Here is a 26605-nt window from a genome sequence, read left to right as displayed (position 1 = left end):
ACGTAGATTCCAGTCATGCAGCTCAGTGGTCACATGACTCCGGAGGAAGGCTGGGCCAGCCTACCTGGAAACCATAACCAGAATTAGTATGGAATTACACTTTACGCTCCAGTAGAGGTCCTATGGGGTGTCACACACACACACACACACACACACACGTTGAAATAATAGATTGATTAATTAACAAAGGAAGCTCCCCTGTGGAATCTCACGCCATGCTACAGTAAAAAAATGTATTCCATAAAAGATTTGAATTGGTTGCCAATGCAAAGGAGAGCATAGCGTGACAATATGGTGGCGTCCTGAATAGCACCCTATTCCCTATTTAGTGCACTAATTTTGACCAGGGCCCTCAAAGTAGGGCCCCTATGTAGGGAATAGTGTTCCATTTGGTATGCACACTATGGTGAATACAGTACACCATTATCACTGAGAGAGTATGTATGCATTGTGACACACTGTAGCTAGCCGTGCACTTCTAGTTTGATTTACATTTGATTGAGTTGTCAACTAAAGTGAATTAAACATGAAATCAAGAAAACATGTCATCCTGTCATTGGATTCAGGTTAAAAGTTGGGTGAAAAAAAGACAAGGACTTTTTGCAAATACAATCAGTTTTGTTGATTCAACGTCATCTCACATCAAAGAAAATTCTGGTTGAAATTACGTTGAAACAACATTGATTCAACCAGTTTTTGCCCATAATGTCATGTAAATGGTAGTGTCTGGAGAGATGTGGTTTTCACTGTGGAGGATTCTAAATCAACCTCTTTACTCTATGGACATAGGCTGCTATCTGTTAAAACATGGACAGGCCCTTATGTTTCATCCTCTCACTACGGCCCCAAGCAGATAGACTGGCCGTCCTAGCATAGACACACACACACACACACACACACACACACACCCACACACACACACACACACACACACACACACACACACACACACACACACACACACACACACACACACACTTAGTCATCAAATACACACTTAGTCAAACACACACACACACACACACTTAGTCATCAAATACACACTCAGTCACACACAGAATCACACACACACACTCCACACACTCAGGTGTCTCTTCCAGTTAGATTGACGAGGGTTGTTTGGTGCGTGGAGCTGCTAGGCCAGCTGTATTTCCCTCTCCTGCCGTGCCTCCTCTCAGATCTCAGGGTGTTCTCTGGGACCTCCATCAGCCCTGTGTCATCTTTACTGCAGAGGTGCCCAGGCAGGGATATTTCTGCTGTCTAACCCACGGTGCACAGCGTAAATACACTACTGTACTAGTTATGTAGCACTTTGTGACAACTGCTGATGTAAAATGGCCTTTTTAAAATACATTTTATTGATTGATTTGACTACTGTCGTTCTGTCTGTCTTTCTGTCTGTTGGTTGGCCAGGTTCTTTGTGGTGACTAGGGAGTAGGGACTTCATCTTATCTGTATATTCTAGGGAGTAGGGACTTCATCTTATCTGTATATTCTAGGGAGTAGGGACTTCATCTTATCTGTATATTCTAGGGAGTAGGGACTTCCTCTTATCTGTATATTCTAGGGAGTAGGGACTTCATCTTATCTGTATATTCTAGGGAGTAGGGACTTCATCTTATCTGTATATTCTAGGGAGTAGGGACTTCATCTTATCTGTATATTCTAGGGAGTAGGGACTTCCTCTTATCTGTATATTCTAGGGAGTAGGGACTTCATCTTATCTGTATATTCTAGGGAGTAGGGACTTCCTCTTATCTGTATCTTCTAGGGAGTAGGGACTTCATCTTATCTGTATATTCTAGGGAGTAGGGACTTCCTCTTATCTGTATATTCTAGGGAGTAGGGACTTCATCTTATCTGTATATTCTAGGGAGTAGGGACTTCATCTTATCTGTATATTCTAGGGAGTAGGGACTTCATCTTATCTGTATATTCTAGGGAGTAGGGACTTCATCTTATCTGTATATTCTAGGGAGTAGGGACTTCATCTTATCTGTATATTCTAGGGAGTAGGGACTTCATCTTATCTGTATATTCTAGGGAGTAGGGACTTCATCTTATCTGTATATTCTAGGGAGTAGGGACTTCATCTTATCTGTATATTCTAGGGAGTAGGGACTTCATCTTATCTGTATATTCTAAGGAGTAGGGACTTCATCTTATCTGTATCTTCTAGGGAGTAGGGACTTCATCTTATCTGTATATTCTAGGGAGTAGGGACTTCATCTTATCTGTATATTCTAGGGAGTAGGGACTTCATCTTATCTGTATATTCTAGGGAGTAGGGACTTCATCTTATCTGTATATTCTAGGGAGTAGGGATTTCATCTTATCTGTATATTCTAGGGAGTAGGGACTTCATCTTATCTGTATATTCTAGGGAGTAGGGACTTCATCTTAGCTGTATCTTCTGGTTGGAAGTGATGAGCTAATTGTAATATAACAGGGGAATTAGTAGGTTTATGTTGAGGAAGAGGCAGGAAGGTCTATTCTATGACAAGATTGTTGGATCTCTCTGACCATGCGTCATGTTCCTCTTTCCAGATCCTCTGGGGGGTGTGGGGTCTTATGGGTACTGGTCGGGAGGTTTTTGTTGCAAAATAAATAAGACTGGTTCATGGGTTTTACAAATACTAACCCCATCTCTCCCACCTCCCTCCTGTCCCCCTGTCCCATCTCCTGCCCCCCTGTCCCCCTGCCCCCCACCCTCTCCAGTCAGCGGTACTGCATGTGTAACCCGGACGTGGTGCAGCAGTTCCACAACCCCGACACCATCTTCATCCTGGCCTTCGCTATCATCCTCCTCAACACAGACATGTACTCACCCAACATCAAGCCTGACCGCAAGATGATGCTGGAGGACTTCATACGCAACCTCCGAGGTGAGCCATTATTTTACTAGAGAGTGTAGGAGTGGTAGATGAGAAGGAGGGGGAGGATGGGAGTAGAGGAGGGGAGGGGAACAGGGTAAGTAATAGTTATTTACTACTTACTTTATACTAGTTAGTTAGTTAGTTACTAGTTCATTTGTTACTACTTAGTTAGTTACTAGTTAATGTGTTACTAGTTGGTTAGTTGTTAGTTAGTTACTAGTAACACCCTATCCAAGTGCATATAGCGTATACATAGTGTAGCCTTTCACAGAGGCCATTAATCTTGAATCCATAGCGACAGGATGTTCAACCTATCAGGTCGCCGCAGTGATTTGTCTGCGTGTGAAATATCCGTAGTGGATGTGATATCCGTGTAACAAGAGAAGACGGCTAAAGTCCCAATCCATTGTCCCTAACAGTTAGCCAACTCTAAATCAAATCAGCTGCGTCTAAAAGGGCACCCTGTTCTCTACATAATGCACTACCTTTAACCAGGGCCCAAGGCACCCTATTCCCTAACCAGGGCCCAAGGCACCCTATTCCCTAACCAGGGCCCAAGGCACCCTACCTTATTCCCTAACCAGGGCCCAAGGCACCCTATTCCCTAACCAGGGCCCATGGCACCCTATTCCCTAACCAGGGCCCATGGCACCCTATTCCCTAACCAGGGCCCATGGCACCCTATTCCCTATGGGCCTTGGTCAAAAGTAGTGCACTATATAAGGAATAGGATTCCATTTGTGATGCAGACCTTGTGTCGTTGGTAATATAGAGCTGCATCATAGTTTTCCTCTGCCAGGGAAGGATGCATCAGGACTGTGGGATCAATATGGTACAACTTTAATGGATTAATCTGGACGGCTACTCACAATTAAATGAAGTTGGAAAATCAATCGGGGCGTCTCATGCAAATTAGGATATGCTTGGCTTTCTTCCTCTGTTTGTGTCCTCTCTCTCTCTCTCTCTCTCTCTCTCTCTCTCTCTCTCTCTCTCTCTCTCTCTCTCTCTCTCTCTCTCTCCACTCTCATTCTCTTGCTCCCTCTCTTCCTCTCTCTCATTCTCTCTCTCTCTCTCTCTCTCTCCACTCTCATTCTCTTGCTCCCTCTCTTCCTCTCTCTCATTCTCTCTCTCTCTCTCTGACTGTCTCTTTCTCGTTCCCTTTCTCTCTCTTTCTATCTTTCAGCCCTCTCTCTCTTACTGTATCTCTCCCAATCTCCCCCCTGTCTCCCTCCCTCCTCCTTCCCCCTCTCTCACTCTATATTTCCAGCTAATTGAGTAGTGGGAAGAACACAGTTAAGAGATTGAATCAGATGTTAATTAATGAATAACAAAAGGAGTGCTCACTTACTCAATTACACTGGACCAGAGATGTCAAAAACATTCTGCAATGTCTAACCTGATATGTAGACACTGAATAGAATTAGTATAATGACTTGTATTGTATTCTAGAAACCATTCCATATATATATAAATGTCTTACTTTTGATGTATGAAAATATGACAGTGTTCACATAATTAGTATAACTCTTGATGTGTCTAATAGTACCGCTGTTGCACATTTAATTTGTTTCATGACTTACAATGTATTCTAGAAACGTCTCCATATACAGTATATATGTCTTACTGTTAATGTATCTAATTGTACTATAGTGAAGTCTCTTTGGAGTACGGACCAAAGGGCCTAGCACATGGTCCATGCTGGTCCTGGATCAGAGAGCCTAGCTAGGGGTGGTCCATGCTGGTCCTGGATCAGAGAGCCTAGCTAGGAGTGGGCCCTGCTGGTCCTGGATCAGAGAGCCTAGCTAGGGGTGGGCCATGCTGGTCCTGGATCAGAGAGCATAGCTAGCGGTGGGCCATGCTGGTCCTGGATCAGAGAGCCTAGCTAGGGGTGGGCCATGCTGGTCCTGGATCAAAGAGCCTAGCTAGGGGAGGGCCATGCTGGTCCTGGATCAGAGAGCCTAGCTAGGGGTGGTCCATGCTGGTCCTGGATCAGAGAGCCTAGCTAGCGGTGGGCCATGCTGGTCCTGGATCAGAGAGCCTAGCTGGGGGGGGGGCATGCTGGTCCTGGATGGCTGTGGTATGTGGTTGTTGCAGAGTCAGATGTACTACCTGACTACATAAATACATAAAATAAGATAAATCAGGTGAAAGCACAGTGAGCAGAACTCTCCCTCCCTCCCTCTCTCTCTCTCTCTCTCTCCCCTCTCAATCTCTCTCACACACACACATCCCCCCCACACACACACCCTTCTCCTCTTCCTCTCACTGTGCTGACTCCATAATGTGGAGTGATGCCTCAGCATATCCAAGAGTGCATCTGTGTCACTGCCCTGACGAGTGTCTCCATTTGCCGAAATGATTCCCGACCTAGCAGCCTCATTGGCTCCTCAATGAACCACCCTGGCTATAATGGGGTCTATCTAGAGGGAAGCCTCACGGCCAAATGATACAGTATGTTCTCCCCAGTCCCCAGTTGATATGTTCTCCCCAGTCCCCAGTTGATATATTCCCCCCAGTCCCCTGTTGATATGTTCTCCCCAGTCCCCAGTTGATATACCCCCCCAGTCCCCAGTTGATATGTTCCCCCCAGTCCCCAGTTGATATATTCCCCCCAGTCCCCTGTTGATATGTTCTCCCCAGTCCCCAGTTGATATAACCCCCCAGTCCCCAGTTGATATGTTCCCCCCAGTCCCCAGTTGATATGCCCCCCAGTCCCCAGTTGATATGTTCCCCCCAGTCCCCAGTTGATATGCCCCCCAGTCCCCAGTTGATATGTTCCCCACAGTCCCAAGTTGATATGTTCCCCCCCAGTCCCCAGTTGATATGTTCCCCCAGTCCCGAATTGATATGTTCCCCCCAGTCCCCAGTTGGTATGTGTCCCCCCAGTCCCCAGTTGATATGTTCCCCACAGCCCCCAGTTGATATGTTCCCCCCAGTCCCTAGTTGATATGTTGCCCCCAGTCCCCAGTTGATATGTTCCCCCCGTCCCCAGTTGATATGTCCCCCCCAGTCCCCAGTTGATATGTTCCCCCCAGTCCCCAGTTGATATGTCCCCACAGCCCCCAGTTGATATGCCCCCCCAGTCCCCAGTTGATATGTTCCCCCTAGTCCCCAGTTGATATGCCCCCCCGTTCCCTAGTTGATATGTTCCCCACAGTCCCCAGTTGATATGTTCCCCCCCAGTCCCGAATTGATATGTTCCCCCCAGTCCCGTTGATATGCTCCCCCCCAGTCCCGAATTGATATGTTCCCCCCAGTCCCCAGTTGATATGCCCCCCAGTCCCTAGTTGATATGTTCCCCACAGTCCCCAGTTGATATGTTCCCCCCAGTCCCCAGTTGATATGTCCCCCCAGTCCCCAGTTGATATGTTCCCCCCAGTCCCAAGTTGATATGTTGCCCCAGTCCCCAGTTGATATGTTCCCCCCCAATCCCTAGTTGATATGTTCCCCCAGTCCCGAATGTATATGTTCCCCCCAGTCCCCAGTTGATATGTTCAACCCAGTCTCCAGTTGATATGTTTCCCCCAGTCACCAGTTGATATGTTCCCCCCAGTCCCCAGTTGATATGTTCCCCCCAGTCCCCAGTTGATATGTTCCCTCCAGTCCCCAGTTGATATGTTGCCCCCAGTCCCCAGTCGATATGTTCCCCATAGTCCCAAGTTCATATGTTCCCCCAGTCCCTATTTGATATGTTCCCCCCAGTCCCCAGTTGATATGTTCCCCCCAGTCCCTAGTTGATATATTCCCCCAGTCCTGAATTGATATGTTCTCCGCAGTCACCAGTTGATATGTTCCCCCAGTCCCAAATTTATATGTTCCCCCCAGTCCCCAGTTGATATGTTCAACCCAGTCTCCAGTTGATATGTTTCCCCCAGTCACCAGTTGATATGTTCCCCCAGTCCCCAGATGATATGTCCCCCCCAGTCCCCAGTTGATATGTTGCCCCAGTCCCCAGTCGATATGTTCCCCACAGTCCCAAGTTGATATGTTCCCCCAGTCCCTATTTGATATGTTCCCCCCAGTCCCCAGTTGATATGTTCCCCCCAGTCCCTAGCTGATATGTTCCCCCAGTCCCAAATTGATATGTTCTCCCCAGTCACCAGTTGATATGTTCCCCCCAGTCCCCAGTTGATATGCCCCCCCCTCAGTCCCTAGTTGATATGTTCCCCACAGTCCCCAGTTGATATGTTCCCCCCCAGTCCCGAATTGATATGTTCTCCCCCAGTCCCCAGTTGATATGTGTCCCCCCAGTCCCCAGTGTACATGTTCCCCACAGTCCCCCGTTGATATGTTCCCCCCAGTCCCCAGTTGATATGTTCCCCCCAGTCCCCAGTTGATATGTTGCCCCAGTCCCCAGTTGATATGTTCCCCCCAGTCCCCAGTTGATATGTTCCCCCAGTCCCGAATTGATATGTTCTCCCCAGTCACCAGTTGATATGTTCCCCACAGTACCAAGTTGATATGTTCCCGCCAGTCGCTAGTTGATATGTTCCCCCAGTCCCGAATTTATATGTTCCCCCAGTCCCCAGTTGATATGTTCCCCCCCAGTCTCCAGTTGATATGTTCCCCCAGTCCCCAGTTGATATGTTCTCCCAGTCCCCAGTTGATATGTTCCCCCAGTCTCCAGTTGATATGTTCCCCCAGTCCCCAGTTGATATGTTCTCCCCCAGTCCCCAGTTGATATGTTCCCCCCAGTCCCCAGTTGATATTTTCCCCCAGTCCCCAGTTGATATGTTCTCCCCCAGTCCCCAGTTGATATGTTCTCCCCCAGTCCCCAGTTGATATGTTCCCCCAGTCACCAGTTGATATGTTCCCCCAGTCCCGAATTTATATGTTCCCCCCAGTCCCCAGTTGATATGCTCAACCCAGTCTCCAGTTGATATGTTTCCCCCAGTCACCTGTTGATATGTTCCCCCAGTCCCCAGTTGATATGTCCCCCCCAGTCCCCAGTTGATATGTTGCCCCAGTCCCCAGTTGATATGTTCCCCACAGTCCCAAGTTGATATGTTCCCCCAGTCCCTATTTGATATGTTCCCCCCAGTCCCCAGTTGATATGTTCCCCCCAGTCCCTAGTTGATATGTTCCCCCAGTCCCAAATTGATGTGTTCTCCCCAGTCACCAGTTGATATGTTCCCCCCAGTCCCTAGTTGATATGCCCCCCCTCAGTCCCTAGTTGATATGTTCCCCACTTTCCCCAGTTGATATGTTCCCCCCCAGTCCCGAATTGATATGTTCTCCCCCAGTCCCCAGTTGATATGTGTCCCCCCAGTCCCCAGTGTACATGTTCCCCACAGTCCCCCGTTGATATGTTCCCCCCAGTCCCCAGTTGATATGTCCCCCCAGTCCCCAGTTGATATGTTCCCCCCAGTCCCCAGTTGATATGTTCCCCCCAGTCTCCAGTTGATATGTTCCCCCAGTCCCCAGTTGATATGTTCTCCCAGTCCCCAGTTGAAATGTTCTCCCCCAGTCCCCAGTTGATATGTTCCCCCAGTCCCCAGTTGATATGTTCTCCCCCAGTCCCTAGTTGATATGTTCCCCCAGTCCCCAGTTGATATGTTCCCCCAGTCCCCAGTTGATATGTTCTCCCCCAGTCCCCAGTTGATATGTTCCCCCCAGTCCCCAGTTGATATGTTCCCCCAGTCCCCAGTTGATATGTTCTCCCCCAGTCTCCAGTTGATATGTTCTCCCCCAGTCCCCAGTTGATATGTTCTCCCCCAGTCTCCAGTTGATATGTTCTCCCCCAGTCTCCAGTTGATATGTTCCCCCCAGTCCCCAGTTGATATGTTCCCCCAGTCCCCAGTTGATATGTTCTCCCCCAGTCTCCAGTTGATATGTTCCCCCCAGTCCCCAGTTGATATGTTCCCCCCAGTCTCCAGTTGATATGTTCCCCCCAGTCTCCAGTTGATATGTTCCCCCCAGTCTCCAGTTGATATGTTCCCCCAGTCCCCAGTTGATATGTCCCCCCCAGTCCCCAGTTGATATGTTCTCCCCCAGTCCCCAGTTGATATGTTCTCCCCAGGCGCAGGATATTTCATAACATCTGTAACGAGTGCGCTGAGTCGGGAAGCAAGTTCAGGGAGTGAGTGTTTTAATAAATAAACGAAACATTAACCACGAAACACAAACAACGCACCGACATGAAAACAGAGTCAATAACACCTGAGGAAAGAACCAAGGGGAGTGACAGATATAGGGACGATAATCAAGGAGGTGATGGAGTCCAGGTGAGTGTCATGAGGCGCAGGTGCGCGAGACGATGGTGACAGGTGTGAGGGATAATCAGCAGCCTGATGACCTAGAGGCTGGAGACAACATCAAGAGGAGGGTTTTTTTGCAATTAACTAATTTAACATTTGCTTTTGTCATTATTTTAATAGAATGTGTGTGTGTGTGTGTGGGGTTGTGTGTGTGTGTGTGTTGAGAGTTGATGTCGAGGCGCTGTATGTGTGTGTTTGATGGTGTGCTTTGAATGAGTGTGTTTGTGCTCTGTGATCCTGACTGAGATATGAGTGTGTGTGTGTTTGATCGTGCTCTGTGATCGGCACTGAGTGTGTGTGTGTGTGTGTGTGTGTGTGTGTGTGTGTGTGTGTGTGTGTGTGTGTGTGTGTGTGTGTGTGTGTGGGAGGGAGGGGGCTCCCTGTGGCTCTGACACATTCCCTGGCCTTGGAACAGGAAGAGTGGGTCAGTGTACACACAGCATGGCTCTTCCACCACAGAACACAGATCATTCACCATTCAACTCTCTTGTCTCAAAGCTCCACTGAGGTGAATACACACACACACGCACACAATAAACACGCACAGACTCAAAATCACGCATGCACACACACCCACACGCCGAACCCACACATAAACACACCATAGAAAGACTACTCAATGCGTCATGGCCTGGGCTGTTTCTACATGCATGTATATGTATGTGATGTGGTGCTGTAGCTTACAGTAGCTTACAGTAGTTTAGTTGTTTACAGTAGCTTACAGTAGTTTACAATAGTTTACAATAGTTTACGGTAGTTTACAGTAGTTTACAGTAGTTTACAGTAGCTTAAAATAGTTTACAGTAGTTTACAGGCTTCTGTCATTGGGCCTCATTGTGAATGTCTGTGTATTTGGGATTGCATGCGTGTGTTTGGGCCTCTCAAACATTGCCACTGTTTCTAGAACATGGTTTGTGTGTGTGTGTTGTGTGCGTTTGTGTGTGTGTGTGTCTAGGTGTGGATGATGGAGCTGACATCCCCAGAGACATGGTGGTGGGCATCTATGAGAGGACTAACCCATGGTGTGTGTGTGTGTGTGTCTAGGTGTGGATGATGGAGCTGACATCCCCAGAGACATGGTGGTGGGCATCTATGAGAGGACTAACCCATGGTGTGTGTGTGTGTGTGTGTGTGTGTCTAGGTGTGGATGATGGAGCTGACATCCCCAGAGACATGGTGGTGGGCATCTATGAGAGGATCCAACAGAGAGAGCTGCGCTCCAATGAAGACCACGTCACCTACGTCACCAAGGTGGAGCAGTCCATTGTGGGCATGAAGACAGTAAGGACTGTGGTGGCTAATTTCTGCATTACCACATGAGGAGAGTTACAAACTTCACACACCAGTCAGAGTTATACTTAAACTACATATTTAATAATTAAGAGCTTTGCAAAAGCACTTGACTTTCAATGATATGCTATCTCTAATGAACCATTGAAAAGTGATTACACAAAAGTACAAAGATCTTTTATAGACAAGATACACCCCTCTCAACATACATGACGAACCACAGATACATAGAATGGGTCACAAGGTTTTGTATGAAAGATATCTATAAAACATAGCAGACAGCAACTGCTGTGTCAACAGTTTTCATTGTATAGACCAGAGTCTGGTCCTCCTACTCCAAACTGGAACCGTCTCTCCCTGGTACGGTTATAGAACAGAACCATTAGCTCATGTCCTCTGGAATGCTCTATAGGCTTTATTACCCAAAGACATCGTAAATCTCCTCTGTCAGTGCTATCTCATAGAGGCCCATCCTCAGTAGAACACACACACAATAGTTAACAGAATACTCTATTCTGTCGAATATTACAACCATTATAATACAATACAAGCATTATAACATAATCTTTTCCACGACAGAACACCAAGGCTTGACATTAACGCTTGTTCGGGACTAGTGACATTTTTTTTGGGGGGGGGGGGCAATCAGAATATACATTTCTGTTGTCTGAATGGACAACTCAAATAAATCACACAAAAATCTCAATGTCAAATTATTACTCCGATCAGAGTTGGATCAGAGTGTCTTCCATATGCGTTGCAATGTGCACTGTTCTCTCAATCTCTGCAGAGCGCATCGGAGTGGAATTGTATTGCATTGACAGGAACGAGCGGTCTTTCAATCACCTGCACAGATCCCCATGTAGCCATGTGTGCACACACAGATGCACACCCACAAATGCGCACACACACACACACACACACACACACACACACACACACACACACACACACACACACACACACACACACACACACACACACACACACACTGTAAGACCAATCCATCAATGTTTACTTGGTGACAGAAGCCACTCAGTCATCTTATAGCTTGTAATTTATCATTGACAGACACATACAATACATCTGAAAACAATAAGAAGTGTTTGAGCTGTTTTTGTCACTCAAGAGCAAGGTTGATTTAGTTTGAGAACATACCCAGTGCAATAAGTTAACCCAAGGGTGTCAAACTCAATCCACGGAGTGCCTAGTGTCTGCTGCTTTCTGTTTCTTCCTTTCAATGAAGACCTAGACAACCAGGTGAGGGGAGTTCCTTACTAAGTAGTGACCTTAATTCATCAATCAAGTACAATGGAGGAGTTAAAACCCATTGCATAATTTCCAATGGCGGAGTCATGTCGTTTTCCCGTAGGCTCAGATGGTTAGACCGTACCCAAACCGGTCGCGCGCATGCACCGTTGTGCGCCGTCGTGCGCAAATAGATTTTTTTTCCACCCACACCAAACGCGATCACGACACGCAGGTTGAAATATCAAATCAAACTCTGAACCAATTATATTAACAGGTCGAAAAGCATTAAACATTTATGGCAATTTAGCTAGCTAGCTTGCAGTTGCTAGCTAATTTGTCCAGGGATATAAACGTTGAGTTGTTATTTTACCTGAAATGCACAAGGTCCTCTACTCCGACAATTAATTCACACATAAAACAGTCAACCGAATCGTTTCTAGTCATCTCTCCTCCTTCCAGGCTTTTTCTTCTTTGGACTTTATATGGCAATTGGCATCTAACTTTCATAGTTACCACGACAACCAACCGAACTCAGTTAATCTTTCAATCACCCATGTGGCTATAACCAATGAGGAGATGGAACGTGGGTATCTGCTTCTATAAACCAATTAGTAGATGGAAGAGGCAGGACTTGCACCGCGTTCAGTGTCACAAATAGAACTGACTTCTATTTTAGCACTTGGCAATGTAGACACTTGTTGGCGGGCGCGAGCCGTGTGATTGCAATAATTGAATAACGTGTATGTTTACATTTATTTTGCAATGCGAGTGGTGTGGTCAGCATGCTTATGAAACCAAGGTTGTGGGTTCGATTCTCACATAGACCACAGAATGTTTTTGTTACACTGAAGATACAGTATATATTACTCTGTTACACCAAACATTGTTCAACTAAACCGTTACACTGACCTCTGTCTGGTCTCCCTTGTAAAAGAGGTCTCTTGACCTCAATGGGACTTTCTGGATAAATAAATACGATTTTATCAAACTAAACATGTGTATTCACCGCACCAATCTTACCTAAAAAGCTTAAAGACTCCTGTTGCAAGTAGCTGACTAATATAGATAGATTGAGTAATGACCTGAGTTAATGATTTCAGTCCTGATAATGAGCCTTTGCTAATGGTGGAGATGCTAATGAGTAAAATGGCTAATGGGCTCTGCTGACAGTGCTGAGGAAAGGTAGTAACAGTGTTCGCTAACAACGCTAATGAGAAAGACTGAAGGACTTTGAAACGGTGTCTTCTTTTACAGTATCTTAGCTGAAAATGATTAAATGATCAAACTACAGTAATGTTCAGTTCATACTGCAGCAACAGGACTCCACAGTACTATACAATTCATATTACCTCAACAGTACTCCACAGTACTATACAGTACTATACGGTTCATACTACCTCAAGAGTACTCAACAGTACTATATGGTTCATACTACCTCAACAGTACTCTACAGTAGTATACACTACTATACAGTTCATACTACCTCAAGAGTACTCCACCGTACTATATGGTTCATACTACCTCAACAGTACTCCACAGTAGTATACAGTACTATACGTTTCATACTACCTCAACACTACTCCACAGTACTATACAGTTCATACTACCTCCACAGTACTATATAGTTCATACTACTTCAACAGTACTCCACAGTACTATACAATTCATACTACCTCAACAGTACTCCACAGTACTATACAGTTCATACTACCTCAACAGTACTCCACATTACTATACAGTTCATAGTACTTCAACAGTACTGTACAGTACTATATAGTTCATACTACCTCAACAGGACTCCACAGTACTGTGCAGTTCATACTACTTCAACAGTATTGCAGTGCAGGTGATAATGACACAAGCAATCAACAAGCAGTGGGTGGAAACCCACTGTGCAGTTTCATATACTTTTTCTACTACGAGTAGGCTAAAGGGAGAATGAGCATAGCATCATTAGCGTAGCATCCCGGCTAATGACTGCCTTCTATGAACAGTGGGACTGCCTTGCATGTTTCCCCCATCGCCATAATGAGAAGATAGCTATGCTTACGGTTTGAGGAGCTAGGCAGGAGGCTCTGTGTTAGCTTCCAGGGACATGGAGAGAAATGAGAGAGAGCGCAAGAGAGGGGGAGAGAGAGCAAGAAAGCGAAAGAGAGCGAGAGAGGGAGAGGTATCAGAGAGAAAAATAGAAGAGAACGAGGAGAGAGTGAGGGGAGAAAAATAGTGAGGGGGTGAAGCAAGAGAATAAAACACCTAGGAAGAGAAAAAAGAGGGATGGAAGGAAAGATGGGGAGAGAGGTCAGAGGGGGATGGAGAAGGTATTTGGATCATGAGGGAGGGATTTAGGGAAAGATGGGGAGAGAGGTCAGAGGGGGATGGAGAAGGTATTTGGATCATGAGGGAGGGATTTAGGGAAAGATGGGGAGAGAGGTCAGAGGGGGATGGAGAAGGTATTTGGATCATGAGGGAGGGATTTAGGGAAGATGGAGAGAGAGGTGAGAGGGGGAAGGAGAAGGTATTTGGGTCATGTGGGAGGGATTTAGGGAAGATGGAGAGAGAGGTGAGAGGGGGATGGAGAAGGTATTTGGATCATGAGGGAGGGATTTAGGGAAGATGGAGAGAGAGGTGAGAGGGGGAAGGAGAAGGTATTTGGGTCATGAGGGAGGGATTTAGGGAAGATGGAGAGAGAGGTGAGAGGGGGAAGGAGAAGGTATTTGGGTCATGTGGGAGGGATTTAGGGAAGATGGAGAGAGAGGTGAGAGGGGGAAGGAGAAGGTATTTGGGTCATGTGGGAGGGATTTAGGGAAGATGGAGAGAGAGGTGAGAGGGGGAAGGAGAAGGTATTTGGGTCATGTGGGAGGGATTTAGGGAAGATGGAGAGAGAGGTGAGAGGGGGAAGGAGAAGGTATTTGGGTCATGAGGGAGGGATTTAGGGAAGATGGAGAGAGAGGTGAGAGGGGAAGGGAGAAGGTATTTGGATAATTTCCAGAAGGTTCCGTTTTGCTGTGTTATCTGCCTAAATAAGAAATAAATAAGGCCCAAATCATGGAGAGACTCTCTCTGTATTGATACTGGCCGCTGTGTGGACGTGACAGAACCCCATGTAGTTCACCTGTCTCTGTATTGATACTGGCCACTGTGTCTCTGTATTGATACTGGCCACTGTGTGGACGTGACAGAACCCCATGTAGTTCACCTGTCTCTGTATTGATACTGGCCACTGTGTCTCTGTATTGATACTGGCCACTGTGTGGACGTGACAGAACCCCATGTAGTTCACCTGTCTCTGTATTGATACTGGCCGCTGTGTGGACGTGACAGAACCCCATGTAGTTCACATGTCTCTGTATTGATACTGGCCGCTGTGTGGACGTGACAGAACCCCATGTAGTTCACCTGTCTCTGTATTGATACTGGCCACTGTGTCTCTGTATTGATACTGGCCACTGTGTCTCTGTATTGATACTGGCCACTGTGTGGACGTGACTGAACCCCATGTAGTTCACCTGTCTCTGTATTGATGCTGGCCACTGTGTGGACGTGACTGAACCCCATGTAGTTCACCTGTCTCTGTATTGATACTGGCCACTGTGTCTCTGTATTGATACTGGCCGCTGTGTGGACGTGACAGAACCCCATGTAGTTCACCTGTCTCTGTATTGAGACTGGCCACTGTGTGGACGTGACAGAACCCCATGTAGTTCACCTGTCTCTGTATTGATACTGGCCACTGTGTCTCTGTATTGATACTGGCCGCTGTGTGGACGTGACTGAACCCCATGTAGTTCACCTGTCTCTGTATTGATACTGGCCACTGTGTCTCTGTATTGATACTGGCCACTGTGTGGACGTGACTGAACCCCATGTAGTTCACCTGTCTCTGTATTGATACTGGCCACTGTGTGGACGTGACAGAACCCCATGTAGTTCACCTGTCTCTGTATTGATACTGGCCACTGTGTCTCTGTATTGATACTGGCCACTGTGTGGACGTGACAGAACCCCATGTAGTTCACCTGTCTCTGTATTGATACTGGCCACTGTGTGGACGTGACAGAACCCCATGTAGTTCACCTGTCTCTGTATTGATACTGGCCACTGTGTCTCTGTATTGATACTGGCCACTGTGTGGACGTGACTGAACCCCATGTAGTTCACCTGTCTCTGTATTGATACTAGCCACTGTGTGGACGTGACAGAACCCCATGTAGTTCACCTGTCTCTGTATTGATACTGGCCACTGTGTCTCTGTATTGATGCTGGCCACTGTGTGGACGTGACTGAACCCCATGTAGTTCACCTGTCTCTGTATTGATACTGGCCACTGTGTCTCTGTATTGATGCTGGCCACTGTGTCTCTGTATTGATACTGGCCACTGTGTGGACGTGACTGAACCCCATGTAGTTCACCTGTCTCTGTATTGATACTGGCCACTGTGTCTCTGTATTGATGCTGGCCACTGTGTCTCTGTATTGATACTGGCCACTGTGTGGACGTGACTGAACCCCATGTAGTTCACCTGTCTCTGTATTGATACTGGCCACTGTGTGGACGTGACTTAACCCCATGTAGTTCACCTGTCTCTGTATTGATACTGGCCACTGTGTCTCTGTATTGATACTGGCCACTGTGTGGACGTGACAGAACCCCATGTAGTTCACCTGTCTCTGTATTGATACTGGCCGCTGTGTGGACGTGACAGAACCCCATGTAGTTCACCTGTCTCTGTATTGATACTGGCCACTGTGTGGATGTGACAGAACCCCATGTAGTTCACCTGTCTCTGTATTGATACTGGCCACTGTGTCTCTGTATTGATACTGGCCACTGTGTGGACGTGACAGAACCCCATGTAGTTCACCTGTCTCTGTATTGATACTGGCCACTGTGTCTCTGTATTGATACTGGCCACTGTGTGGACGTGACAGAACCCCATGTAGTTCACCTGTCTCTGTATTGATACTGGCCACTGTGTGGATGTGACAGAACCCCATGTAGTTCACCTGTCTCTGTATTGATACTGGCCACTGTGTGGATGTGACAGAACCCCATGTAGTTCACCTGTCTCTGTATTGATACTGGCCACTGTGTGGATGTGACAGAACCCCATGTAGTTCACCTGTCTCTGTATTGATACTGGCCACTGTGTCTCTGTATTGATACTGGCCACTGTGTGGACGTGACAGAACCCCATGTAGTTCACCTGTCTCTGTATTGATACTGGCCACTGTGTGGATGTGACAGAACCCCATGTAGTTCACCTGTCTCTGTATTGATACTGGCCACTGTGTGGACGTGACAGAACCCCATGTAGTTCACCTGTCTCTGTATTGATACTGGCCACTGTGTCTCTGTATTGATACTGGCCACTGTGTGGACGTGACAGAACCCCATGTAGTTCACCTGTCTCTGTATTGATACTGGCCACTGTGTGGACGTGACAGAACCCCATGTAGTTTACCTGTCTCTGTATTGATACTGGCCGCTGTGTGGACGTGACAGAACCCCATGTAGTTCACCTGTCTCTGTATTGATACTGGCCACTGTGTGGATGTGACAGAACCCCATGTAGTTCACCTGTCTCTGTATTGATACTGGCCACTGTGTGGATGTGACAGAACCCCATGTAGTTCACCTGTCTCTGTATTGATACTGGCCACTGTGTGGATGTGACAGAACCCCATGTAGTTCACCTTAACTCACCCACTCTCTTTCACTCTTTTCTTTCACTCCTTCATTACCCACATTTTCCTCTCTCCGTTTCCCTCACCCCTCTCTCTCTCTGTCTCGGCCTCATTATCGCTCCTCTCTCCCTCCATCTCTCTCTCTCGCTCTCTGTCTCTCTCTGTCTTTCTTTCCTGCCCACGTTTTTTTTCTTCAAGCAGTCGCCCTTTCCACGGCCCCCAGTGGACAGTCTTATAGTTTTTGTATTGGACCCTATGTGCAGCTGTACTGTTAATCCTAGGAGCAGTAAGGGAACTGAATTACACCAGCGTCATCTCCAGTTAATTCTCATGTACTCCTGTGTCACACCCTGACCATAGAGAGCCCTTGGTTCTCTATGGTGTTGTAGGTCAGGGCGTGACTAGGGAGTGTTCTAGTCAATTATATTTTTATGTTTGGGTTTGAGTATGGTTCCCAATTAGAGGCAGCTCATTATCGTTGTCTCTAATTGGGGATCATACTTAAGGAGTCCCTGTTCTCACCTGCATTGTGTGATATTGTTTGTGTTAGTGTTTTGTGCACTACGGCTCTCACGTTTGTAGTAGTTTGTTTATTGTTTTGTTTAAGTTTCACAGTAATAAAAGATGTGGAACTCAAATCACGCTGCGCCTTGGTCCGCTCTGTACGACGAATGTGACAGAATGTCCCACCACACAAGGACCAAGCAGCGTGTTCATGAAGTAAAGGAGTTTTGGACATGGGAGGAGATCATGGGAGGACATGAGACCCTTCCTTGGCGGCAGTTGCAGAGGACGCAGGAAGGACAGTGACGACGTGGAAGGTCGCGGCCACAGAAACCCCAAGATTTTTTTTTTTGGGGGGGGGGGCACGTGGGGAGGTCGACTGAGCAGCAGGGAGTGCCAGAGCCCGCCTGGGAGTCGATGGAACAGTGTGAGGAAGGATACCGGAGAGAGGGTTTAGCTAGGAGTATGCGGTAACGCAGGCGTTTGGAGGAGCGTGTCATCAGTCCGGTGAAACCTGTGCCGGCTTCACGCATCTGGCCTCCAGTGCGCCTCCCCAGTCCGGTACGTCCTGTGCCAGATCCCCACACTCGTCTTGAAGAGCCAGAGACCGTCAGGGAGGCAATGGAGAAGTTGGGAGAGAGAGAGAGGAGAGAGATGTTATGTAGGTGTGTTCTGCACCACGCATCAGGCCTCCAGTGTGCCTCCCCAGTCCATGCACGGCGTCCAGTCCCGCTCCAAGGCCGGAGCCTTCCACTGCGCCGGTGCCCAGTCCAGGCACGGCGGCCAACCCAGCTCCATGGCCGGAGCCCTCCTCTGCGCCGGTGCCCAGTCCAGGCACAGCATCTAGTACCGCTCCAAGGCCAGAGCCTTCCTCTGCGCCGATGCCCAGTCCAGGCACTGCGTTCAGCCCGGCGCCATGGCCGGATCCGGGGTCTGGGCGGGGGCGGCGACCCGCACCGGAGCCGCCACCAACACTCGTCACCCCCCCTACCCTCCCCATTTGGTTTTAGCTTTTGCGGCCGGAGTCCGCACCTTTGGGGGGGGGGGTTACTGTCACGCCCTGACCATAGAGAGCCCTTGGTTCTCTATGGTGTTGCGCCTTGGTCAGCTCTGTACAATGAACGTGACATCCTGAGGGGATACACAGTTATTATTATTTTGTGAAGAGACCTAGCATAACCCTTATAACTCCAATGAGTGTCTCTATACTAGGAGCTATTAGAGCCTTAAATCTGCCCCTCTGGGAGTCAGTCTGTACATTTCATGAATAATATACATTTTAATTTAAGGTACAGTGCCTTAAGAAAGTATCACACGCCTTGACTTTTTCCACATTTTGTTGTGTTACAGCCTGAATTTAAGATGGATTAAAGTGAGATGTTTTGTCACTGGCCAACACACAATACCCCATAATGTCAAAGTGGAATTATGTTTTTATTATTAATTAAAAATGAAAGTATTCAACCCCATTTGTTAATGCAAGCCTAAATATGTTCAGGAGTAAACATTTGCTCAACAAGTCACATAATAATTTGCATGGAATCACTCTGTGTGCAATAATAGTGTGTAACATGTTTTTTGAATGACTTCTCATCTCTGTACCTCACACATACAAGTATCTGTAAGGTTCCTCAGTCAAGCAGTGAATTTCAAACACAGATTCAACCACAAAGACCAGGGAAGTTGTCCAATGCCTCGCAAAGAAGGGTACCTATTGGTAGATGGGTACAAATAAAATAAAATTGACATTGAATATCCCTTTGAGCATGGTGAAGTTATTAATTACACTTTGGATGGTGTATCAATACACCCAGTCACTACAAAGATACAGGCGTCCTTCATAACTCAATTGCCGGAGAGGAACAAAACCACAACATTGTAGTTACTCCACAATACTAATGTCACGTCCTGACCAGAAAAAGGGGTTATTTGTTATTGTAGTTTGGTCAGGGCGTGGCAGGGGGTGTTTGTTTTGTGTGGTTCGGGTTTTTTGGTTTGTTCTACATTTTCTATTTCTATGTGTTTATCTAGTTTTTCTATTTCTATGTTGGGGTTTTGGTAGGACCTCCAATTAGAGTCAGCTGGTTGTCGTTGCCTCTAATTGGAGGCCATATTTAGTTGGGGTTTGTTTCACTTGTGTTTTGTGGGTGGTTGTTTCCTGTATAGTCTGTGCACCTTACGGGACTGTTTTCGTCGTTTGTTTTGTTTAAGTGTTTTTTCCTTCAATAAATAAGAAGATGATCAATATACCCGCTGCATTTTGGTCCACTCCTTACGACGCCCGTGACAACTAACCTAATTGACAGAGTGAAAAGAAGGAAGCCTGTACAGAATACAAATATTCCAAAACATGCATCCTGTTTGCAACAAGGCACTAAAGTAATACTGCAAAACGTTTGGTAAAGCAATTAACTTGAATACAAAGTGTTATGTTTGGGGCAAATCCAATACAACACAACACATTACTGAGTAACACTCTCCATGTTTTCAAGCATAGTGGTGGCTGCATCATGTTATGGGTATTCTTTTAATCTTCAAGGACTGGAGAGTTTTTCAGGATTAAAAAAAACAGAATGGAGTTAATCACCGTCAATACCTGGATCAGTCTGCTTTCCACCAGACACTAGGAGAGGAATTCACCTTTCAGCAGGACAATAACCTAAAACACAAGGCCAAATCTACACTGGAGTTGCTTACCAAGAAGACAGGGAATGTTCCTGAGTGGCTGAGTTACAGTTTTGACTTAAATCTACTTGAAAATCTATGGCAAGACCTGACAATGGTTGTCTAGTAATGATCAACAACCAATTTGACAGAGCTTGAAGAATTTTGAAAAGAATAATGGGCCAATGATACACAATCCATGTGTGAAAAGCTCTTAGAGACTTACCCAGAAAGATTCACAGCTGTAATCGCTGCCAAAGGTGCTTCTACAAAATATTGACTCGGGGGTGTGAATACTTATGTATGTGAGATATTTCTATATTTCGTTTTCAATGAATTTGCAAAACAATTGCTAAACATGTTTTCACTTTGTCATTATGGGGTATTGTGTGTAGATGGGTGAGAATTATATATATAAAAAAATCTTATCCATTTTGAATTCAGGCTGTAACACAACAAAATGTGGAATAAGTCAAGGAGTAGGAATACTTTCTGAAGGCACTGGATTTCATCATTTCAAGTTAGATTCTGTTGTGACATGTTATATCATATGAAATTCAAAAACAGAAAACAATTAGGCAAGGAAATACAATAGACAAAGAATGATGAAATAGAACAATAATTCTACGGTGCAGTCTGAAATATTCAGATAACTGCCAAATAAAATAACCCACATAAAGTGTCTTAATAGGGCATTGGGGCACCATGAGCCAGAACAGCTTCAATGCGCCTTGTCATAGATTCTACAAGTGTCTGGATCTCTATTGGAGGGATGCAACACTATTCTTCCACAAGAAATTCCATAATTTGGTGTTTTGTGGATGGTGGTGGAAAACACTGTCTCAGGTGCCGCTCCAGAATCTCCCATAAATGTTCCATTGGGTTGGGCTCTGGTGACTGAGACAGCCATGGCATATGGTTTACATCGTTTTCATGCTCATCAAACCATTCAGTGAACACTCGTGCCCTGTGGATGGGGGCATTGTCATCCTATGTGGTGTAGCCATGGTAACCAAAATAATGGCCTGCCCAGCATTTTTATACATGACCCTAAGCATGATGGGATGCTAATTGCTTAATTAACTAAGGAAGCACCTGCTTTCAATATACTTTGTATCCCTCATTTACTCAAGTGTTTCCATTATTTTGGCAATTAACTGAATATCCAAAGAAGTTCAACACTTTTGACCAAACATTTTAGTTATAGATTGCACCTTTAAATATGCACCATGCAAACATTGCTCCACCATTTCCTGGTTGCTAAAATTCTAATAGTTTGCCTAATTTTCATTTATGTGAAAGAATAAGAATGTATAGTGTAGAGAATCATTGTACCATCTAAACCGCTGTGAAATATATTTTCCATAACCCAAAATATTGTATTTTCAGCTGTTTGAAGCTGGTGCACAAAACCAAAATTAAAAGACGCAAAAACTAAACTGAAGTACGGGAAGCATAGAAATAGTGCACATAAAACAGATCTACCGCTTCTTATACTTGCTTTCAATGAGAAGGACAGATTTAGAACTTACATTTCTATGTGAATTTGGTCAGTTTGCCCAAAAAGTCACTTGAACTGTTACTCCAAACATCACTCACTGTTTCAGTTCATCACTCTCTATTTATTGTGTTGCTCGTTTTTTTCTTCCACTATAAGAGGAAAGAGAACGAGAGAGCATGAGAGGGGGAAGATGTAACTGTAGCCAAGTGTGAGACGAAGAGGGAAAAAGAGGAACAAGCTTGTCTGTGAGGTTCAGTGTACTTTAGAAAACCCCTTGCAGGCTAAAAGATCAGAGCTTTTCTTTAAGGGTGTCAATGGAGCACAGAGAGATCGATGGGCCATGGCCAAGACACCCTTAATCAACAACACTCTCTCTCCACCTTTCATCTTTCTCTCTCTCTCTCTCTCTCTCTCTTTCTTTTACTTTCGCTCTCCCTCTTCCTCTCTCTCTTTTTGTCTCTCTCTTTCTTTCTTTCTTTCTTTCTTTCTCCCTCTTCCTCTCTCTCTTTTTGTCTCTCTCGCTCCCCCTGCTTTGGCTTGCCAACGGCATCAGTTTATCCCTTCTTTCTGTTCTCTGTCTGTCCATTCTCTCCTATCTTTCATCTCTGAAAATGTGAAGTGTTCTAAGAAGCAGTCTTCATGGTCATTTTTAACGGGCATAACTGTCCAATCTGTGCCTGAGCAGAATTCATCAATAAGACCTTGTGTAGCAGAATCCTTTGGATTTATGGAGGCAGTTATTGACAGGAGAGTGATAGCTCAGCGGTGTAATTTTGTTGCAGCCTACAGTAGAACAAGGTAGCGCATCATTGTGCATCTGTGAGATCATGGAGGACGCCAATGAAAGGTGGTGGAGTGATATCACCACTTTCCCTTAAACTTTTTCTGCAAAACAAGTTTTTATCTCTCCCTCTTATTCTTCACTCTTCAGAGTATTGTATTTTTGATTTGGCTTTGAATTGGCTATGTAAATAAGTTGGATTGTGCCAATAAAGTTTGTTCTAAAATCAATCTCTCGCTCTCTCTCTCTCTTTCTCTGTAGGTTCTGTCTGTTCCCCACAGAAGATTGGTGTGCTGTAGCCGTCTGTTTGAGGTGACGGACGTCAACAAGGCCCAGAAACAGGCAGCCCACCAGAGAGAAGTCTTCCTCTTCAATGACCTTATCGTGGTAATACTCCCTGACACCGGACTGACTCTGCAAAGGATTGTGGGATATGTAGTTTTGTCTTCAGAAAGGATGATAAACTTACTACACCCCTCTGAGGATTATAGGAGGACATTGTTATGGGATTATAGTACTGCAAATGTCTACGTGTTTGGATTTAATTGATTTGCGCCACAATTGCTTTTGGAAAGTGTGGTGTCACCTGACCTACAGTAGTAACATTGCCAAACTATACGGAGATTACCTCACTATCAACTTGGTTGTATTCAACTCGTGAAGTGTGGTAGCCCACAGTCATATAAAGCAGCTTGTAACATTGTATTCTCTGCCACACATATTCAAGCCATGTAATACCCAGGAAGTCTCTAACAGGGAACCATTTTCTGAAGACTTCGTCCCTAGTTTCTATTTTGTTTCATGACTCATTTCTTAAATAACAGATGGTACAGTAGGTTAAACGGAGTCCGCAGTGAACTTATAAACTCAAGCCTAGAGAAAGAAAATAACTGCTGGGGTCAGTAATGAAGTCCAAGCTTCAGTCCTTCATTTGGTCAAGGTCACATCGAATGGGCCTCGGAGTTAATCATAGATTAAATGTCTATTATAGTTAATACAACCATTAGGGCAACTCCAAATGTTATCTCTGTGAAGTATTAAACTACTCCCATAATTCCACTAGTTCTCATCTTAATCTGTCTCGAACAAAAACTGGGGGAGAGAAAATAAAAATGAAAGTGTTTCTCTGCTGCCTGCGCTGCCGTCGAAAAGTAATTGTGCCCCGAAGGGAGGAGGGGAGTTTTGAAAATGCTTATTCTTTGCCGGGCCAGAAAAAAATCCTCTTGCGACGTCTTGGCGGAAAACTGTTCATTCGGCACAAAGAGAATGTCATAATTACTTCAATCGCTGAACCTCATTTTGTGAGCGTGAAAAAAAATGAGGACGCACTCTCGAGGTTTACGCAATTACATGTAATTAAGAGGGCGGTTTCCTTGTTTCTCACGACTACGCAGAGAGTAGGGTCTAGGGTCTGTGATAAGTTTGCAATTTTCATATTTATTTTACTGTGTGAAATTAATCGTAAGGGGGTTCTTCTTTACAAGTTAATCATTATTCTTGAGGTTCCAACACTCTCGTCTGCAGCGGTGGATGTGTCACGGTGATGTATTGGTTTAATATGGCGGCTTACCAACACGGCCCTGCAGTATCAGCACTGAGAAGATACTCTCATCTTTCTCTATCTGTGGTGTTTCTATACTGTATGAGAGCTCCTCTCTCCCTCCCTCTCCCTCTCATTATTTCCCTCATTATATCTCTACCCATAAGGCATAGCTGTTTTCCCCCACACACACTCACAGACACATCCTTGAAAAAATACAAAAAGTTGCAGTGCTGTTATGTCACTTTCACTGGAAACTTGATTTTTCTCAGAGAGAAAGCTATATTGTAGTAAATTGTCTCTCTGAAGGTTATTAGTAGGATGATATGAATATGCTGTGTTGATCCTCTCTGACCGATGATGGATTTTTTATCCTTCATTTTATCACGGAGGTCACATTGAGACTTGAATGGCTTTTTCTCCAGTGCCTTGAACAGGTAAACACCAATGTGAAGCAAACTTCAAAGCCTGTTGAAAGCATGGCTTAAAACCTTAACCCCAACCATAACCTAAACCCAACCCTAACCTGACAATAACACCTACAGTGCTGACTGAGATTGCAGAGAAAGGCTTTGACAATAATAGAAGAGAATAATAATTGCTGCCCATCTGTTACAATGGAAACACGGTTTACTCTGCTCCCACAACACATGCCACTGGAACAGTTTTTGGAGGTTAAGTGTCTTCCTCAAGAGCACAAGGGTGATGGATGGGGCTTGCCCACATTCTTTAGGCTACTTCTCTAACCTCTAAGCTACCTGTGTTATGCTCTTCAGGGCTGTTTTCCAGTCACAGTTAGTCCTGGAATAAAAAGCACGCTCAATGGAGAATCTCAATTCAAAATGCCTTTTAAGTCCAGGATTAGGATCGATCTGTGTCCATAAAACCACACTAATATGTTTTTAAAGTGGAACAGAAGACATCCTGAATAGGTTCTTATTTTGATGTTCTGATTGACGTCTCCGTCTTTGCTAAAAACTTCTTTATTGAGGAAAAATGCACTTACTCCGAGTGTGATGTGGTTGTCTCACCTAGCTATTTTAAGATACGTGGCTTTTTACCCGCAGATCCTGAAGCTGTGTCCGAAGAAGAAGAGTTCAGCAGCCTACACCTTCTGTAAAGCCCTGGGCCTCCTGGGCATGCACTTCACACTGTTTGAGAACGAGTGTAAGTCACCTAACACCAGCATCACTACTCACCCTCCAAAGGAGAGAGAGAGAGAGAGACTGGGGGCGAGAGAGAGACTGGGAGCGACTGGGAGAGAGAGAGACTAGGAGAGAGAGAGAGAGAGAGAGAGAGAGAGAGAGAGAGAGAGAGACTGGGAGCGCTTGGGAGAGAGAGAGACTGGGAGAGAGAGAGAGACGGGGAGCGACTGGGAGAGAGAGAGAAAGACTGGGAGCGACTGGGAGAGAGAGAGAGACTGGGAGAGAGAGAGACTGGGAGTGACTGGGAGAGAGAGAGACTAGGAGAGAGAGAGAGACTGGGAGCGACTGGGAGAGAGAGAGACTGGGAGAGAGAGAGAAAGACTGGGAGCGACTGGGAGAGAGAGAGAGACTGGGAGTGACTGGGAGAGAGAGAGACTAGGAGAGAGAGAGAGACTGGGAGCGACTGGGAGAGAGAGAGATTAGGAGAGAGAGAGAGACTGGGAGCGACTTGGAGAGAGAGAGAGAGACTAGGAGAGAGAGAGAGAGAGACTGGGAGCAACTGGGAGAGAGAGAGACTGGGAGCAACTGGGAGAGAGAGAGAAAGACTGGGAGCGAGTGGGAGAGAGAGAGACTGGGAGAGAGAGAGAGACTGGGAGAGAGAGAGACTGGGAGAGAGAGAGAGACTGGGAGAGAGAGAGACTGGGAGCGAGTGGGAGAGAGAGAGACTGGGAGAGAGAGAGAGACTGGGAGCGACTGGGAGAGAGAGAGAGACTGGGAGCGACTTGGAGAGAGAGAGACTGGGAGAGAGAGAGACTGGGAGCGACTGGGAGAGAGAGAGAGACTGGGAGCGACTTGGAGAGAGAGAGACTGGGAGAGAGAGACTGGGAGAATGAGACAGAGTGAGGGACGAACACTTTTTCTTAACCAATGTTGCCATGGCAACTCAAAGTGAAACAAGCAGTAAGCCATGCAGAAATATGTTATCTTGATCTGCAAGTAGATCCTTCAAAGTACATCCCTTTTTGAGACATTTACACAACTATCATAGAGGAGGACAGAAGCAAAGAGAGGAGGGAAATAATCTGTGGGAGGGAGAGAGAGCGGGAGAATG

At 45.9% G+C, this 26605-nt stretch overlaps 1 protein-coding gene across 2 annotated transcripts in view; it reads left to right on the top strand.

The window, feature by feature from the left end:
- The window catches only part of LOC115199116 (IQ motif and SEC7 domain-containing protein 3-like), a 95321-nt gene that overhangs the window by 47186 nt on the left and 21530 nt on the right, over positions 1 to 26605 (top strand). For both annotated transcript variants that reach the window (XM_029761694.1, XM_029761695.1), the window contains exons 5-8: positions 2719 to 2885; positions 10275 to 10414; positions 23071 to 23196; positions 25417 to 25516. In XM_029761694.1, the coding sequence (XP_029617554.1) occupies positions 2719 to 2885; positions 10275 to 10414; positions 23071 to 23196; positions 25417 to 25516 (533 nt within the window). The remainder of the gene's footprint in view (positions 1 to 2718; positions 2886 to 10274; positions 10415 to 23070; positions 23197 to 25416; positions 25517 to 26605) is intronic.

The sequence above is a fragment of the Salmo trutta genome, chromosome 8 (genome assembly GCF_901001165.1).
Source record: "Salmo trutta chromosome 8, fSalTru1.1, whole genome shotgun sequence".
Classification (NCBI taxonomy): domain Eukaryota; kingdom Metazoa; phylum Chordata; class Actinopteri; order Salmoniformes; family Salmonidae; genus Salmo; species Salmo trutta.
Note: the sequence above shows the minus strand (reverse complement) of the source record. Positions and strands in the feature narration are given on the sequence as shown.